The sequence below is a fragment of the Chenopodium quinoa genome, unplaced genomic scaffold, assembly GCF_001683475.1.
Source record: "Chenopodium quinoa cultivar QQ74 unplaced genomic scaffold, ASM168347v1, whole genome shotgun sequence".
Classification (NCBI taxonomy): domain Eukaryota; kingdom Viridiplantae; phylum Streptophyta; class Magnoliopsida; order Caryophyllales; family Amaranthaceae; genus Chenopodium; species Chenopodium quinoa.
Window position 1 is genome coordinate 7,076,852 of NW_018745024.1, and position 17,725 is coordinate 7,094,576.

Genomic DNA, 17,725 nt, shown 5'->3' on the forward strand with positions numbered 1-17,725 from the left:
CCACAAAGTTTAACTTCTAATAAATCTATAGATCATTTGCAGTAGATCTGTTCGTTGTTCCTCTATTCCTCCGGTATTTCTCCTTTCATTATCATATTAACTGGCGATACATCATTAGGCCATATCGCCATGACCCTCCACAAGCCTAAGAGGTTTCATCTATACTATCGACGTTTTTTGACTGAAGACCAAGAGCTAACTACCGAGACTTTGGGTTCAATAACAAATTTGTCATTTTGCTAACTTTCAACGACAAACCCTCAAGTCCTACAACTTGATTTTTTTGTACTCTTCGGTTTATTTACGAAAATAGAAGGATAAGTTTGCATAATTTCTATAACTTCTAAGTTCTAACACCATATATATATATATATATATATATATATATATATATATATATATATATATATATATATATATATAGTGTGGATCATGTAAAAACAAGCCTATAGCTAAAAACATAAAAACGGACAATCAACACCGTAGATTATGACCCATCAAATCTCACGGCTGAGATTAAAATTCTCCCTCAAATCCCTAACTCACCGTCCAAAATTTTCTCTCTCCTCAAACTTGCAAACCTCTTGTCTTTCTCTCTCCTCAAATCCCAAAATTGAACACAAATTGCTGGAAATTGAAGAATTTTTGTTCAAATTTCGCATAAACAACCTAAAATTGCTCAAATCAGGTACGTTTTTTTTTTTCCGATTTTGTTCAAATTTTCATGAAAAACGCATGATGTTCAACTAGATTTTGCGATTTTTCAATTTGATTTTTCCGATTTTAATTCGATTTTTGTGATTTGATTTATGCGATTTTCAGATTTTTAATTTTCGATTTTATTTGGCAATTTTATCAAATTTTTTTTCCTGCGATTTTGTTCGATTTCTTGTGCGATTTGCGTGTTTTGTTCATCAATTTTGTTTGATTTCCAGTGCGATTTTGTGACTTTTGCTCATCAATTTTTTCGACTTTTTTTCATCAATTTTGTTCGATTTCCTGTTTGATTTCGCTTGGTTTTTGTTCGTTTTCATTTGTGATTTTTGTTCAATGGCAAAAACCTTATGTTCCTGGGTTACTTGATGAAGTGAGAATAGGTCAGAATGTTGTTGTCATTTCTTGTAAATTGAAATTGCTATCTGTGGATACTACATTCAGAAATGGAGAGGCAACAATAAAAGCCTTTGTTTCTGTTAGTTTGTCTCTTGGAGACCAGCCGCTTGCTGCTCAATTTCAGGAAATTCCTGCAGAGCTTCGGATGTCAGAAGCTGAGAGGGTTGGATGTAGGCACAAGCACTTGATATATATTTTTGTCAAAATAATGAAACCACCTAATTAACAATTCTAATTTGTATTTACTTGTTATATATTCTGGTTTATTGGAAATTGATTGGCTTTATTGCTGTTGGCAGATGAACTTTTGAAATCAACTGTGGCGGACAAAATTCCAAGTGATTTGGAAGGCATGGAAAGTACTCTGGAGAGGTTGCTGGCTTTAATTGAAATGGACCAAAGCAAACCTGATTTGAAATGGATTAACGCAATTCCTATCAACAAGAACACATCAAGTTATGGCCTTTTAATTTGAAGTTGATTAGAAAGTGAAATTAGCCTAACAGCCTTACCAAAAGATGACCATCACCTCAAGTATGACCCCACCTGTATTTGAATTGACCCTACTACTACTGCTTGAAGTTATGCTATGCCTAATAGTGGCAAAAGTTATACAGTTTATAAAGTATATAATGTATGATATTGGTGTTTGATTCACTAATGCCTAGTAATGGCAAAAGTTATACAATTTATAAAGTATATAATGTATGATATTGGTGTTTGACTCACTAATGCCTAATAATGGCAAAAGTTATACAGTCTATAAAGTATATAATGCATGATATTGGTGTTTGGTTCACTAGTCCTCTTTGGCTTTGGTGGTGGCTTTCAAGATTCTTGAAACCAGAGGTCTAGGGTTCAAGGACTAGTGGAAAAACAGCTACAGAGGAAAGATACTAGATGAGGTATTACAAAACACCTTCCTTTTGATTTTTGATATAATTGTAAATTAGTGGTATGCTGAGTATTACTGTATTGCTTTACTGCCTTTTATTTTGTTGTGCAATTTTAATTTTACAAATAGTATGTCAATTACTAGCATTGCTAGATTGTTACACTGCACGGACATAATTACTTCATAGAAATATTATCTCAGATTCTATTTCTCACAAAAGAATGAACAAAAATGAGGGTCATTTGGCTTGTTGCTAATCAATCACCCTTTCATTATCTCAGTGCAAGTTCTGTGGCAGGGAGGGTACTATTACAATGATACCAAAATCTGGCCGCTATCTAACAGGTGATGACTGTGAAGCTGGAAAGTTTGTCCGTTTGATGAGCTCTAGCTTTGACTGCCGGGGTTTGGAGCCAGTGGACTACTCCTTTGGTGGTGACAAGGAGGAGTGGGAGAAATTATCTGATGACAAGTAGGAGCATGAGAAATTATCTGATGACAAGGAGGCCGGAGAAGGAGAAGTTATCTGATGATAGTTACCTTACTTTTGTAAATAGTGACATCTATAAAAATGTGGTCAATGTTGTCAAAATTTATATAATTACCTTATTTTTATATATAGTGACCTTTGTTATTTTTATATATAGTGGCCTCTGTATAAATGTGGTCAAAATTGATATAGTTACCTTATTTTTGTATATAGTGACTTTTATGTAAATATGGTCAAAATTGATATAGTTACCCTATTTTTGTTTAGTGACCTCTAAGTAAATATTCTAAAAATTGATATAGTTACCATATTTTTGTATATAGTGATCTTTATGTGAATATGGTCAAAATTGATATAGTTACCCTATTTTTGTATATAGTGACCTTTATGTAAATATGATCAAAATTGATATAGCTACCCTATTTTTGTATATAGTGACCTTTATGTAAATATGATCAAAATTGATATAGCTACCCTATTTTTTTATATAGTTACGTTATTTTTATATACAGTGACTCTATGTAAATATCGTCAATTTAGATAAAGTTACCTTATTTTAGCATGTAGTGACCTTTAAAACGTTGCGTTTGTCAAAAAAAAAAAAAATCTTTAAAACGGTTGAATTGATTATATGTAAGGTCGGAATGATCTTAGGGCTTTAGAACCGTCTGATCTTTTGTGCTAGTAATGAATGGCTAAGATTGCTTGCTTTTAGTTTTCACCATAAGCTCTGTTTTTAGCGGAACCTCCCCGTATATATATATATATATATATATATTGTGCGTGATATATCTCGTACATAGTATAGGTTCATCCTAATTAACCGAAGAAAAAAAAGTTGATATTCTTGATGATTTAACAATTCTTTACTTTTCTATTTTCCACCTTCTCAGTCCTTTTTCTTTAATCGTCTAACCTCCATTAACAATTAAGTCTAGCTACGACCTTGTTCATGTTCCTCTTGTCATTCTCACTCAGCTCTCTACTTTGATTACTCTCTTTCCACTCTCACTCAATTATTCAACTTCATGCTTTGCTTTCTCTCTATACTGGCCAAATTAACCGTACTACCATACCATGGCCAAATTCAAACAAGGGCAATTTGTAGTCCTTCAATTGTTTGATTAATTTGTTGGCAAAAAGTTTTTACATCTAGGTTTAATTTTCTAAGTTGATCTATAAACGTTCCTTACTAATTTTTTTCACTACCGCTGGGGGCCTGTTTCGATTTACTGAACTGAACCGAAATGAAATGAAATGAATTATTTATGAGAGAAGGAAATTAGGAACTGAAATGATTGGAGCTGAGCTGAACTAAACTGAACTGAAATTAAGCTGAACAGAACATGCCCTAAAACATCGCTATGTATCTAATTTATAAATATGATTACCCCGTCCTAAAGCAGTTTCTTTTCCTTGTAGACAAGATATTCCCACACTATCTAAATCGATAATGGGAGTGTGTCTAGGATGTCAATGGGGCGGGGCGGGGCGGGGCGGATGTTGACCTTCCCATCCCCATCCCCACCTAACATTTTCATCCCCATCCCCATCCCCATCCCCGCGGCGGGTCTAATATTCATCTCCATCCCCGCCCCACCCCCCCACTTGGATATCCATCCCTGCCTAATCCCCACCAAATACCCGCCTAATCCCCACCCAAGACCCACCAAATTTCCGTGTCTCAAATACACAATCCTACATAATTAATACGGATTATAATATTAAAAAAAAATTCTTAATATTACACACATTTTTGTTTATAATATAAGTGTAGTACAAATATTATAATTAATATTTACTTCACGTAATTATTTTATAAAATAATATAAAAGTATATAGATGTGGGTATGAGGTGGAGATGGGGCGGGTACGAAGTGGGGCGGGGCGGGGATGGTGCGGGTACAACTTAAAATCCACCCCCGCCCCATCACCCATGGCGGGTATCGTTTTCATCCTCATCCCCGCCTCACCACCCGCCAAACCGAGACCCATCCCCGCCCCGTGGGGATGGGGCGGGTCTCCTACTTGACCCGCCCCACTGACATCCCTAAGTGTGTCTATGTGTAACATTATTGTGAGAAATAGCTCCCCTCCCTTTCCAATGCAATCTTGTACTTCCTCAACTAAACTTCACTTAATAGCTCAAACAAATCCCAATAACTAAACTTAACATAAGGTGTAAGCAATTAAGCATTAGCTAACTACAAAAAATATGGTAGCAAAGGAAGAATGATTGGGAAGTGTGTCACACCTTCCAAGAGGCAGTTTGTTTGTACCCCTAAAAATTCCTTCAACCACCCACACACACAAACACTCAATTCAATTTTAAAAATTAATCCTTTTTTAGTATTATTCCTTTTTGGTCTCTCTCATACTTTACACTACTTGTACTACTAATTATATTACTAATCACCAAAAATACCACTCACTAGAACAAGTCAGACCATTTTTTTTAATAAACTACAAAATTATTTAACAAAAAATAAATAAAAATAATCCAGAAAACACTCCCATAATTCTCCCCCTTTTTCTCTCTACTTTTTCTCCTTCTTCACACTATATTTTACATTATATCTATCATTCATTAATTACATCATTTGGGCATTTATTTTTTCTCTTCATAAACCATAAACCCACCAAAAATCTTGTATAAAATCATCAAAAAAATTCAAAATTTCCAACATTTAAACCCCACCAAAAACCCCCTGTTTTTGCCACTCAACAAATTACTTAATATAAATCAAATTTTCATCAAAATTACAAATACCCAGAAATTTAATTTTTCTGGGTTAATAATTAAAAGCTCTAAAAATGGCGAATAATCAACCACATCATCATCATCATGAAGGGTTAGGAGATGAATTCTTTGAGCAAATATTATCAGTTCCGGGTTATAATACGGGTGGTGGAAGTGATGGTGGCGGGTTTGTAGGTGGCGGGTCGGGTGGAGGTGATGGGTCGTCAATTTTGTTGGGCTTGGGCCCAGGAGACGGGTCGGGTCATGGAGGTGTGAATGTTGGGCTTGGTATTGGTGGGTTTAGAGGTGGAATGGGCTTGGGCTTGCCTTTGGGCCTGAATTTGGATCATGGTAGTTCTTCCACTCATGGTGGCGGTGATGGTGGTAATGCTTCTTCATCTTCTAGAATTAACGTAAGTCTTTCTTTCTTTCCTTCTCTGTTTTCTAGTGTGAATTTGGTTCATGTTTTTATTTTTATTTTATTATTTTTAATTTTTATTTGTCTTTTTCCGTGGAAAATTATTCAATACGAAGTATATGTTGACTTGTACTAGGTACAAAATGTTCCAAGTTCTTAAATGAAATTAATAAAAAAAATATATGTACGGTTTATCGGGTTATTTCTTTTACGAGGGTCTTCTAATGTTTTTTTGTACTCGTATTTGTTTTTGTACAACCAAAATTCTTGTTTGCAAAATATTAGTAACTAATCAATCAATTAATAATCAATAATATATATACTAAAAGACACACCAGCAATGACACGTGTCAGTTTCTGGTATGTCCTTAGTATTTTTTTTAAAAAAAATTAATAGAATATTTATTTAAGGAAATTTTTGTAATTTAATTACTATATAAATAAAAATGATATTTACCTTTTTTAAATATTCACATTCAATTAACTAATTAATATGGAAACTAGAATAGCAAAATATAATCTTTGTAAATATTTTTAAAAAATACAATCTTCCACTATAAGTTTTTATGTGGCAAACATAATATCCGTTTTAAGGATACAATTGAGATAGACAAAAATTAATGACTAAAAACGAGATATTACAATATGTGATCACTGATAAGTATATGCGTACATAATTTTTTTTGTCAATAACCGTGCATGACACGGGATCTAACCTAGTTTATATTAAATTTAAGTAGAAGTTAAAATAAGTTTAGATATGTTATTAAGGTCATAAACACAAAGTTCTGCTACTAAGAAAATAAGTTTAGATAATACGAAGTAGAAAATTATATTTCGCGTAAATTTATTTTGTAATTCAAGTTAAGATAATATAATTTCGGATGGAATACAAAATAAGTTCGAACAAAATAGAGGTGTATTCATATATACTACGTATACTAAGTTATATTTTAAGATGTCAAGAAAAAATTTCTCTTATATTGTAGATCGATGGTAGTAATGGTTTAAGTCCGGTTTTAACATTATACTAAGGTCGTAAAGAATATGTAGTGTTCAATTATCATAACTATGGTCCATGTAAGTGTACTATACTTAATTGTTATTGGTTTAGATACTATGACTCTTAAAGTTTAAGGTGGAGGGTTTATATTAATCTTTGTAATTAAGTTTGGAGTAAACAATGTTCAGGAAACAATTGCCATGTTGAAGTCTAGAGTCTCCACATAAGACATGCATTAATGAATACTTTGCTTTTGAAGAGAGATTGTTCTACACATGAAGAGTAAAAAATTTACCAGGTTGGTTAGGTACTTCGGTTCACTCGAGTGTATATAAAAATTTCAGGTTATTTTTGTTTAACAAAATATATTCTACAAATTGTTTTACTAGCTTATTTTACCTCAAAATTTAAAGAGCATTTTTTTTTGACAAGCTTTTAAAGAGCATATTGACATTAAGAATAATTAAGATTTGATATCCATATACATTCAAAATACTCTCGCTTAACCTTATTAAATGACGCATGTATACTTATGTACCCTTTATCTATAAGATGGAGTCAATTAAATTAATCCTAACTATTGATTTATTTATTGCATGTGTAATTCAGGATCTGATAAAAGGTGGGTAAATTTTGTCAGCTTGCGTTGGGAATTATTCTGTCCTTGAGAATCATTTCCTAAACTTATAGAGTAACCAAGTTGGACAATTTTTCAATATAATAATGTATGATCTTTGAACTATTCAAAAAAAAAAAAAATGTATTGAATTTGATTTGTTTAATTGACAAGTTATTGAACTGAAGCCTGAAGGGATGGCTAGCATTAGGGGTGGTCTTAACTCTTAAAGGGGGGTCCAACTTTGTTTCCTAACACCTAAATCGTACATAGTTAGTTTTGGACAAAGAAATTATCTACCCTCGGTTAATGATTCCACTGTCATCACTCGATTTTAATTTGGGTGTTTAAGCCTTAAAAAGTAGTTAATTTTTATATTAGTGGAGATAAGGAAATATTAGTCTCAACTTGGTCACTAGTTGTACTTGATGAGGATTAATTAGTCAAGGAGGTAATAAACCTTTGTCATTGGTTGAGTAGTTAGTGGTCATTGACAATTACATTCTTTTCCCAGGGTATCTTTTGTGTGCTACTTTTTGTCATATACAGTACAGTAATGTCTACTTACAGTAGACAATCAGGAATACATCAATTTTTCATCAATATTCACTCTTCAATTATGATCTAAACAGTACTCTTTCTATGTCCTTTTTCTTGAATTATTTTTTGTAATTATCCCTTTATCTTTAGGTATTTCAAGACGTACTCCTAGGATTTCAAATATTCACAACGTACCCTTCAAAACTAATGTCTTACTTATATAGTATCAATAGATAAAATAGATTCCCTTGTTATTTTCAAGTCATGTTTTGTTTTAGAGAATTTAATTTTAAGTGTGTCGAGCATAAAACAGTTGGTAGAGGCCAATGGAAGAGTTAAGTCTAAGGATATTTTACCAGTTAAACTATAATTCAAAGGTATCTTGTAAAAACTTTATGTTGTGTTTATTTTTAGAGAATTTAATTTTAAGTGTGTCAAGCATAAAACAGATGGTAGAGGCACTAGAGGCTAATGGAAGAGTTAAGGCTAAGGATATTTTACCAGTTAAACTATGATTCAAAGGTATCTTGTAAAAACTGAAATCGCAACGATACTATATGTATTCTTTTCTTCTTTATCTTTTTACTTCACAAAGTGAATAAAAAGTAATAGGTGATGCTTTTTTTTGGGTCAGTTTTCCTTTTTGCAGATAGAAGTAGTCAATGTTTAACTCATCTTTTTTTTTCCTAATAAATCAATAAGGCTCTGTTTGTTTTAGCGGAAAACAATATTTTGGTAATATGATTCTCCATGGAAAATAATTATTAAGGGAAATCACAATTGTAAGGGATGTGAGGAGTAGGGAGGAAAACGTGGCATACCTTCTTTTCAAAGGAAAACATTTTGCACTCTTAGGAGAACTATTTTCCACCTTTAGGAAAATTATTTTCCATTTTTTACGTCAAAACAAACGGAGCCTAAGGGAGGCTTTATTTGATGATTGAAGGAGATTTTAAGATGTTGAAATTAATTATTATTACTTCGTATTATTGTTTTGACGGGATGTTTGATTTGCTTGTTATAGGAGAGTGACTCAATGCATTTATCAAACTTGTTTCCAGCATTTGGTCAGCTGCAACATCAGTCACTTCGTCCTGCACCTCCATCTATTCAAGTTCATCAGGTAACATTTTTCAGCATCCTTATGTCTTCATTTTCTTCTTTCTATTGCTCAACTATGTTTTGTTGTAGGTATACCGAGGGTTGAATGAAAATTACACATTATGAAGTTTCATTTAGAACTAATAACTAACACCAAATTAAAAGAAACAAACTAGATACTTCTTCATTTTATGTCTAGAAAATGTATGGAAGTTATAGAGATTGGTTAAATGTCAGTTATCACCTTGTTAGTTGTTACTTTTCCATTTATATCAAGTCCTATAGCTTTACTCCAACACGTATGTTTTTCTTAAGCTATATGATTTTGTCAATTTTGGTCGCTTTTCATTATTTTGTTGACATTATAGCGTTACTATATCTATTAGTATCTCCTAACACTCTTTACTTTTTCTTTATGCCAAAATTTTGTATAAAATCGTCTTTAATGTTATTAAAATGTAGTGAAAGCCACAGGGTATCTTTGTTTAATTCTAGAGGCGACTTATTAATTTTGTTAGAGAGTAACATACTTTTACCATTCAACGCCAAGTCGATTTCATCTAAGACTTGATTTCCACTTATGGGCTGCATATTAATTTATGGATAGGGCATTTCATCCAATTGGTAAACAAACTATGATTGAGTGTTCACTAAATCTTGATAGATGGCCAAGTAGGCCACTAGTATAAAACCTGAGATGATTAAGACATCAAATCATCAAACACTCAAATGTTATAGCATAATAATGAAGAAAATAGTTGAGATTTGTGAGACTGTGTTGCACGTGTGAAGTGAGAGAGTTGGATTGGTCTATGTTTGCACCACTACATAGGTGTTGGGCCTTCACACGTGCAGAACACTTCCTTACAAATTGTGGGGACCCAATTGTCCTTTCCAAAGTTTTTCAGGGCTAATGATGTCACCTAAGAAGGGGGTAAAACTTAAAAGCATCCTACTCATCCCACTGTCCCTCCTTTGACGCGCTGGCCAAACATCAAAAGGAGCGCGTGGGTCCCACGCGTGATGGATTTTTATTATTTATTTATTTTTAATTTATGTTTAGTAGTATCCTAAGAGTTGACATTGAAAGCTTTGGGGTTAGTAAAAAACTGGGAATATCTGAAGAATATCAAATTCACAGCCATGGCTTTTTCAACAGAAAGTTCATGCTTTTTCCTGGATATCAATCACACTATTAAATAACAAGTTGCTAAGAAAAAGAAATTTGAATTGGGAGGATCCCTTTATTCCTTTTGAGAATACATTTATTGTTGTTTCATGTATCTATATACTTATTCTTTTGACATATTTTTACTGTTTATGTGAAATTTCAAGATGCTTAATTAAGCAGAACCAAAACTTTATATCCATGATTAGCGGCATAAGTTAAAACAAATGGGTGTGTACATGAAGTCATGAAATAAAATATCAAAGAAGCATATTCTTAAATCTTAATTTGGCCCAATAGTGAGGTTTCTCTTTTCTTGTCAATGATCTAGAAAGACTGGATTGTGAAATCTATGTGAAAACAACACTTGTGTCTTGAGTGAAAAAATTCTTCTGTTTTGACTCGTGTGCTTTTTCATAGACAAAATATTTAGTCTGGTTGTACCCAAAATCATCAGTAATAATACCAGAAAGTACTTTAAATGCATGAGCAGACCAAAATCTACTCAGATATGTATAGGATTTCTTTATTTCTTTTACTGTCCATTCTTTCATAAGAAATAAGTTCGCTTAGGTAAAGTGGTCTGTTGAGACCTATTCTTATTTGTTGTGTTTAGGTGAATTGTTAACGATGGAGAACATTTCCAACCAACTTGCTTACCAAATTGCTTATGTTTGTAATTTGTGTTTTGAGATGGAGCTTTACTTAGAGTTGTAAGTAGTTTAACTTTTTTCTTTCTTTGTCTAAGTCTGTTTCATATATTTTATCAATACCTAAACTAATTTTATCCACTTAAACATCACATCAAGTTAAGTGCCATAATGCCATTCTATTATATACAATAATACAAGTAAAGCTGTTAGAAATACAATTTTTGTAAGATTAGAAATTTGCTACCCTTTTTTTTCATTTTTCTAGTTAGGAATGAAGAAAAATCCATACTTTGACCTCTAGGATTTGAATATATGGAATTCTTTCTATAGCTTGAATGTATTAGAAATATATTTATTATGAATTTAGGCAATATTTGAAAGCTAACATCTACGTTGGTCCTGTATTTGGCTAACATAATTTTGTATGCTTCATAATAAGTTTTTTCTTTGGAATTGCATTTTACTTCGTGTTCATATATATTTGGAATATTTAGAACAATTAATGAAAGTGTTTGAAACAACCCCCACATATTTCTATAATTACTTGGTAAGCTTTGAGAAGCTAGCTATTTTTGTCAATCCTTCCGTAGATAATTTCTGCATACAGAATATTAACTGTAAAACTTGTAGGTGAAATAATTTTTCTCTCCTTAAAAACATTATTTATATATGCCTCTTGCAAGATGATAAAACTCATTTTGGTTACTGTATGGGTATGCAGACTTTCCAGGGTCATACAGCACCAGGACCAGCTCCACCGATGTCACATCCACCTGCAATCAGGCCTAGAGTGCGAGCAAGGCGTGGTCAGGCCACTGATCCCCACAGTATTGCTGAACGGGTAAGCCTCATTTCTCTAATCTAGGCTTGCATTTCCTATTATGAGATCACTAAAACCTTTTAGCTGCTAGTCTCTACTCAAAACATTTACTGATTTTTGCTTCGTAACTGACATTAACTGATCATAACTGATTACAAGTTTACAACTGCTGAACTAATAGTATTTATGTCCTTTACATGTGTAGTGTTTTTTTTTTCTTTTTTTTTTTGACAAAGTTTACATGTGTAGTTACGTAGGGAAAGAATAGCTGAAAGAATGAAGGCTTTGCAAGAACTGGTTCCTAGCTGCAACATGGTCAGGACCTTTTATTTGTCCTCAACTAATTTGGCTTGTCAGTTTCTGCTATCTCTGCTTCTTTATCAATAAAGAACAGTTAAATGATGCTATTATTGCTCTAATATTATATTATTGCTTGCACAGACAGACAGGGCGGCTATGCTTGATGAAATCGTTGATTACGTGAAATTTCTGAGGCTACAAGTCAAGGTATCCTCTTTGGGATTCATCATGGTTCCACCACATTTGAGGGATATTTTAATCTATTCAAAAGTTGTGTCCCTATTAATGGAAACTTCATCGAGCTTTATATTATACTCTTCTACTGTTCAAAATCCAGATGCCAGTATTTTATTTGAACAATGGCAATTAGCAAAGATCTTTTATTTTTATGTTTATCATATGCTCTGTTCCTCGGAATTGGATACCCATGTTGAATACAAGTACTTGTCCAAGTGTCATACTAAGCTACTTCTGAAATCTATAAACCCTTTTAGTTTAAAATTCAAGCGACCATATTCATGTTGGAGTGTAAGGAGCTGACACGAGTACTTCGGATGAAATGAAGATTCTGAGACCAACATAGATCATATGCTTTCCTTATGTTATTTTAATTTTCTTTCAGGGTGGGGAGTCTGTCTTGCAAATATGTAGTTTTCTAAATTTTTTCAGTGTAATTGAAATCAATCAGGTGTTAAGCATGAGCAGATTGGGTGGAGCGGGTGCTGTGGCACAACTTGTAGCTGATGTACCCCCATCATCTGCTGAGGTAACATAATATTGTCGCGCACACTTGTGTTTGTTTTGATTTTATATACATTCTAATAAACTGAAATAAAGTCTATCGTGATCATATATAGGGGGAAGGCGTTGATGGGGCACAGGCAGCATGGGAGAAGTGGTCAAGTGATGGCACGGAGCAGCAAGTAGCTAAACTAATGGAACAAGACATAGGAGCTGCTATGCAATTCCTTCAGTCTAAGGCACTCTGCATCATGCCTGTATCACTGGCATCTGCTATTTTTCGGTCACAACCACCACCTCCTGATCCTCCAGCAATCATCAAGCCCGAGGCAAACCCGCCTCCGTGATTAACACCCTCTAAGGATAAGGATATCAAGGGCATTGCTAAATGAAGATGAGGTACAATTTAGATGAAGTCATTTTCCCAGTTTTTTGTCAAAGAAGAGGATGATTGGCAATGTTTAGGAGGAGAAAAAGCAAATGGTGGGCACTAACATGTTTTTCCTATGCTATGTTATGGTGGTCAAGTCTATAAAGTATAAAGTTTGTCAAATATAAATTTGAAAAAATTATTAATCTTCTAGTAATCAAAGGTGGGGGAATTAGTGGGGTATGACCCAGACATTTGTGACCGATGCTCTTTTGTTTTTCCTGTATAGTGGACAAAAATGTGGGACCCAAGCTTTTGGAAAATGTTTGTAGCATAATTTATAGTATGATGTTTAAGTAGAATTGAAATGTATTGGACGTTGAAATAAATTGATTAATGGTTAGTTGTTTGAGAAAGCAATGTTGGAAGCTTCTTTTTGTAGGATATTTATTTAATTTTAATTTACAAGATTAAAATAAAAGAGCGATTGGTTCTGCTGTTTTCTTTTGGAAAGTGAGGAGCTTTTGGATCGATTTGGTGATATAATTTATTTTTCTTCTCATATCCTTGAATCCTGATTGATTTTGAGAGAAAAAGAAAGCTATTCAATGATTGTTAATATGTGTACTATAATAAATTCTTCACAATGAATTCCGTGAAGATTATGACGAGTCACTACTGGATTTGCAAGATTTTTGGGATGATGACTAGTTTAGCTGGTACTTCATAAATTATTAGGTGATCTTCTAGACTTCAAGATATACAGGATTTTATATGCATCAGTGTATCACCATTCCTATGCCACTGCGGAGTAATGTGTAGTTTAAAGTTGGTGAGGAGATTGATGCAGTGTATGTTAGCGCTTTGGACTCAAGGCAGAGTCAAGTTTCGATTTTCCTCTGGCCTTGGACGCCTGATTCATTGGCTGCAGAGTGCCTATTATGCATGAGCTTAATTGGCTATCATTGCAGCCTTCTTGGCTTTTGAAGATTTTCCTTGTGTGCGTCTAATTAGAGGCTCTTAGCTAGGAGTACCCGATGTATTGTCCACCTCAAGGATTCCTGGTGCTTTAGCTAGCTTACTTCTTCATGACTTGCTCCTAACCTTCAATTTTCTCAAACTCCATTTTTGTCCTTGTTCCCGTGATCAATTTGTGTTGGCTAGGGGAGCTTGTCCATTTCACTAACCGTCCTTCAACACTTCATAATAATTCAAAGATGTCCTAGCATCACTAAGTGAACATTAGTCTAATCAGATACAAATAGATGATTGTGAATTTGCGATGAAGGCTTAGGTTAGCTATGTCCATGAGCTAGTATTTCCCTCTTTGGAAGATAATCAAGGGATTCTTCATTTAGTTTATCATTTTTAAAGCGAAGATGGTTGACGAGTATATTTTTTAGCTTGCCATCAGTTGAATAGATCATCTTCCATAGTTACGCATCTTTGAAGACAAACTGCAAAACTATGAAGCATTGAAGCTTAATAGTTAAGGTCAAATTCACAATCGTGTGCCATAAACTCACACTCGCCGCAGTCTTAAGAGTTAGTCTTTGGTTTTGAGGGATACAATTAGCAAGAGGATGAGCAAATCAGCAAATTAACAGTGATGATAATAATATATTTAGTTACATCAGACCTAATGACAAAGGTATTTATAGGAGTTAAGAGTTCCAAAAGTTACAAAAAATGTTCATTCTCGTTGATCGTCAAAGGAGTTCAAAAAATGAGCTGTGAATATACATCCTCCTTTACTGGTGTAATGAATAATAATGAGTTTAAGTTGCAGTTTAGGGTGTATGGACTTTATTAACGGCTCATTCACAAAAATAATAAATTTAACAATTCAGAACATCAAAAAATAACAACTATTACTAGCTTGGCATGAATTAAGATTGGGAATTAAAATAACTTCTTTTAACCCGACTTGCAAAAAGTTTAGTTTGGACTTGGACTCCAATATTGAAGTCAAAGTAATTTTGATGTCATATGGTGCGCCATTGTCTCGATTAATCCATCCGTTCCATTAAAATTATCTCATATTTTAAAATAGGTGTCCAACTCACTTTGTTTCACTCTTTTATTGAAATATTTCCGTAGTTTACAACCATGTGCAAGTGCCCCTTCAAAGACAACAACACCCAAAAAAAAAAAAAACTCTTATATGGTGAACAAAAAGTCATCGCTAACATTACATTCCCTCTAGATTTTCTCCTTGGGTGGGTTTTTCTTTGTTCCCTCTAAGGTTTCTCAATTATGAAATTTTCCTAACCTCCATTGCTAGGGTGTTTTTTTTTTTTTTTTTTAAAAAAAAAAAAAAAAGGCTTTCCTTCTCTCTTCTCTTTTTTCTCTCCATCTCTTATTCTCTTTTACTCTGAATTGCTCTCGGTTGTGAATCTATGTAGGGGCATTCACTGGTGTTCTTACCAATGATAAGCCCCAAAAATAATTACTTTCAATAAATATATCTCATCCTTGAGATGATGATTTTTCTCGTGTTTAATTTCTTTTTTTTGTTGTACGGCGAGAATTGAAAATCTAGGGTTTCACAATCTTCCTAAGAACCCAAAGGACCACATGAGTATTTTCTTTGGTTGAATTAAAGCTAACTCACATACTGTACTATTTCAGATGAAGGGTTTTTTTTTTTTTTTTTCAAGGCAATTATTGATCGAATCTGTGATGTATATAGTTCTAAGGTGTTACTTCGTACATGTTTAAAAAAATGACACGTATTGACTTTTTGCACTATTCATCTCATACATTTTGATTAATATTTGTGATTTATACCTAAAAATAATAAATATAGTAATGTGGGTACTTGTTAAAATCGACTCTATTAATAGTTTATTAATATTCAATTGTTATAATTTTTGCTTATTAATAATAAAAGATATTTTCAGTCAAAGTTTTTCATTGGCATACGTATACAGGAAACGTTTCATTTATTCAGACACGGAGGAAGTATGTACTTGTGTTGGAATTTTTGATTTCTTAAGAATCATGTAAATATCGTATGAATATATTTTATTAATAAAATTTCTTCTTGTCAAAAAAACAAACCCTATCGCTATTTTCATATGTTAATTGGAGATGCTAACCTAAGCCTTAACGCTCGGAAGCAAGCTATTCACATTAGCCCAACATGCAACAAGTAGAATTGAGTTTCTGCAAGCTAGTCAGGGGCGAAGCCAGGATTTTAAAGATATAGGGGCCGACTAATACTTTAATCAAAAAAATTAATGTAAACATAGTTGAATACTCTAATTCTACCAACAAATAAAAAATTAACATACATATCAATCTTGATGATATACAAACACTTTCTCTATTGTTCTTGCATATATGCCTAGATTTATTAAGACAAGCATCATAATATATTTCATTAGCCATCAGTATATCTAATTAAGCATAAACATTACCAAAAAAAAAGAAAGAAAAAAAACTTACGAAGTATTAATAAATTGAGATGAATCTAATAAGATAATTTTTAATTATATTGTATCTTATTTATAAATAGGAAATGACAAACAAAGTAGCTTTGGTGAATAAGGGGAAAAAATTAAATTGATCGTCTAAAAAAGTTTAGTAATGAGTGAACTAATCCTAGTATTTAATCCATAAACCTTAGCAATTAACATTATACAGAAGAATTTTACAAATTATTATACAAAATTAAGAAAATAAAATAAATTTATTGATTAAGTAGTGAAACAAATCAACAATGACAAAGCCCTCAATAATTGGGGTTTCAAAAAGAAACAAAATAGTACTAAACTTGTCACTTAGGAGGCTTGATCCTAGGATATGATCTAGGACACCAAACAATGAGATCAAACCACTATGGCAAGCCTTAAGTATATGTGAATAAATAATAAGAATTATAGTAAATATTTATAGGGGCCAACAGTCAAAATAATAAACCACAAAATTGGGCCATGGGGGGCCAGGCCTCCACCCGCCCCCCATGCAGCTTCGCCCTTGACGCTAATCCAACTATAACAAAATTTATCGACTTAAAGTGATGAAATCTGCTAGAAAGAACTAAAGAACAAAGAAGAACTGGGCTCTGATACCATGTCAAACGCGGGTCAGGACCGCACCCGCAAACCAAGAGAGAGAGTCCACTTCACAAGTCCAAGGAGGTTCTATCCCAAAACCATATGGCAATAGGAGGAGTAGACCCTTAGCTTTATAAATTGTTTAACTCTCTCTTCTTCAACCAATGTGGGACACTTACATGTGGTGATACTTGAGAGGTTTATTCTTCAACACTCCCCCTCACATGTAAGGTCCCTTTTTAACTTTATCTCATGTGATTTTTCGGGTTAGAGTGCTTCTTCACTCCCCCTTACACGGACCTACTCTTGGCCCAGTGAACTTTAGCCATTTAAGGTCTCATATCGTGGGCCTAACTCTGATACCATGATGAAATCGGCTAGAAAGAACTAAAGAACAGAGAAGAAGAAGAAGGAAGAATTTTAGAGAGAGAAGAAGAGAGTAATTCATTTCATAATTAGATGAATGAAAAATCTAATACAAGATAGCTTTATACATATGCTACTAGATATTATTACATAGGCTGTAATATCTAACAAACTTTGTAACAGAATCTGCTGACTCAGCATCTCTAACAACTTTCATAACAAACTCTGCCAGCATGGCAAGAGCACACCAAAAGCATGAGCAATTGACAATCAGCAATAGTGATCAGCATCACTAATATCATCAATAGAAAGAGTTCTTGCACCAAGTTG

At 33.3% G+C, this 17,725-nt stretch overlaps 1 protein-coding gene and 1 long non-coding RNA gene across 3 annotated transcripts; both read left to right on the forward strand.

Annotated features, from left to right (window-relative positions):
* The first annotated feature begins 435 nt into the window (after positions 1-435).
* Positions 436-2,625, forward strand: LOC110708432. 2 transcript variants are annotated; one of them, XR_002508725.1, is made up of 4 exons: positions 436-688; positions 1,159-1,283; positions 1,413-2,018; positions 2,290-2,625. It is a non-coding gene; the product is annotated as an uncharacterized LOC110708432 (long non-coding RNA). The 2 variants fall into 2 exon arrangements; XR_002508724.1 differs by lacking the exon at positions 436-688 and having other exon boundaries at positions 698-1,283.
* Positions 2,626-4,909: 2,284 nt separating this feature from the next.
* Positions 4,910-13,400, forward strand: LOC110708433 (transcription factor UNE12-like). The gene is made up of 7 exons (XM_021886561.1): positions 4,910-5,651; positions 8,840-8,938; positions 11,459-11,578; positions 11,807-11,872; positions 11,999-12,064; positions 12,546-12,623; positions 12,715-13,400. The coding sequence occupies exons 1-7, from the start codon at positions 5,313-5,315 to the stop codon at positions 12,943-12,945; spliced, it is 999 nt and encodes a 332-aa protein (XP_021742253.1). The 5' UTR covers positions 4,910-5,312; the 3' UTR covers positions 12,946-13,400.
* The last annotated feature ends 4,325 nt before the right edge of the window (positions 13,401-17,725 follow it).

Coding starts and splice junctions, on each gene's coding strand:
- LOC110708433 (XM_021886561.1), top strand. CDS start 5,313: ATGGCGAATAATCAACCACATCATCATCATCATGAAGGGTTAGGAGAT. Junction 5,652..8,839: donor CTTCATCTTCTAGAATTAAC/GTAAGTCTTTCT, acceptor TGCTTGTTATAG/GAGAGTGACTCAATGCATTT. Junction 12,065..12,545: donor TTCTGAGGCTACAAGTCAAG/GTATCCTCTTTG, acceptor GAAATCAATCAG/GTGTTAAGCATGAGCAGATT.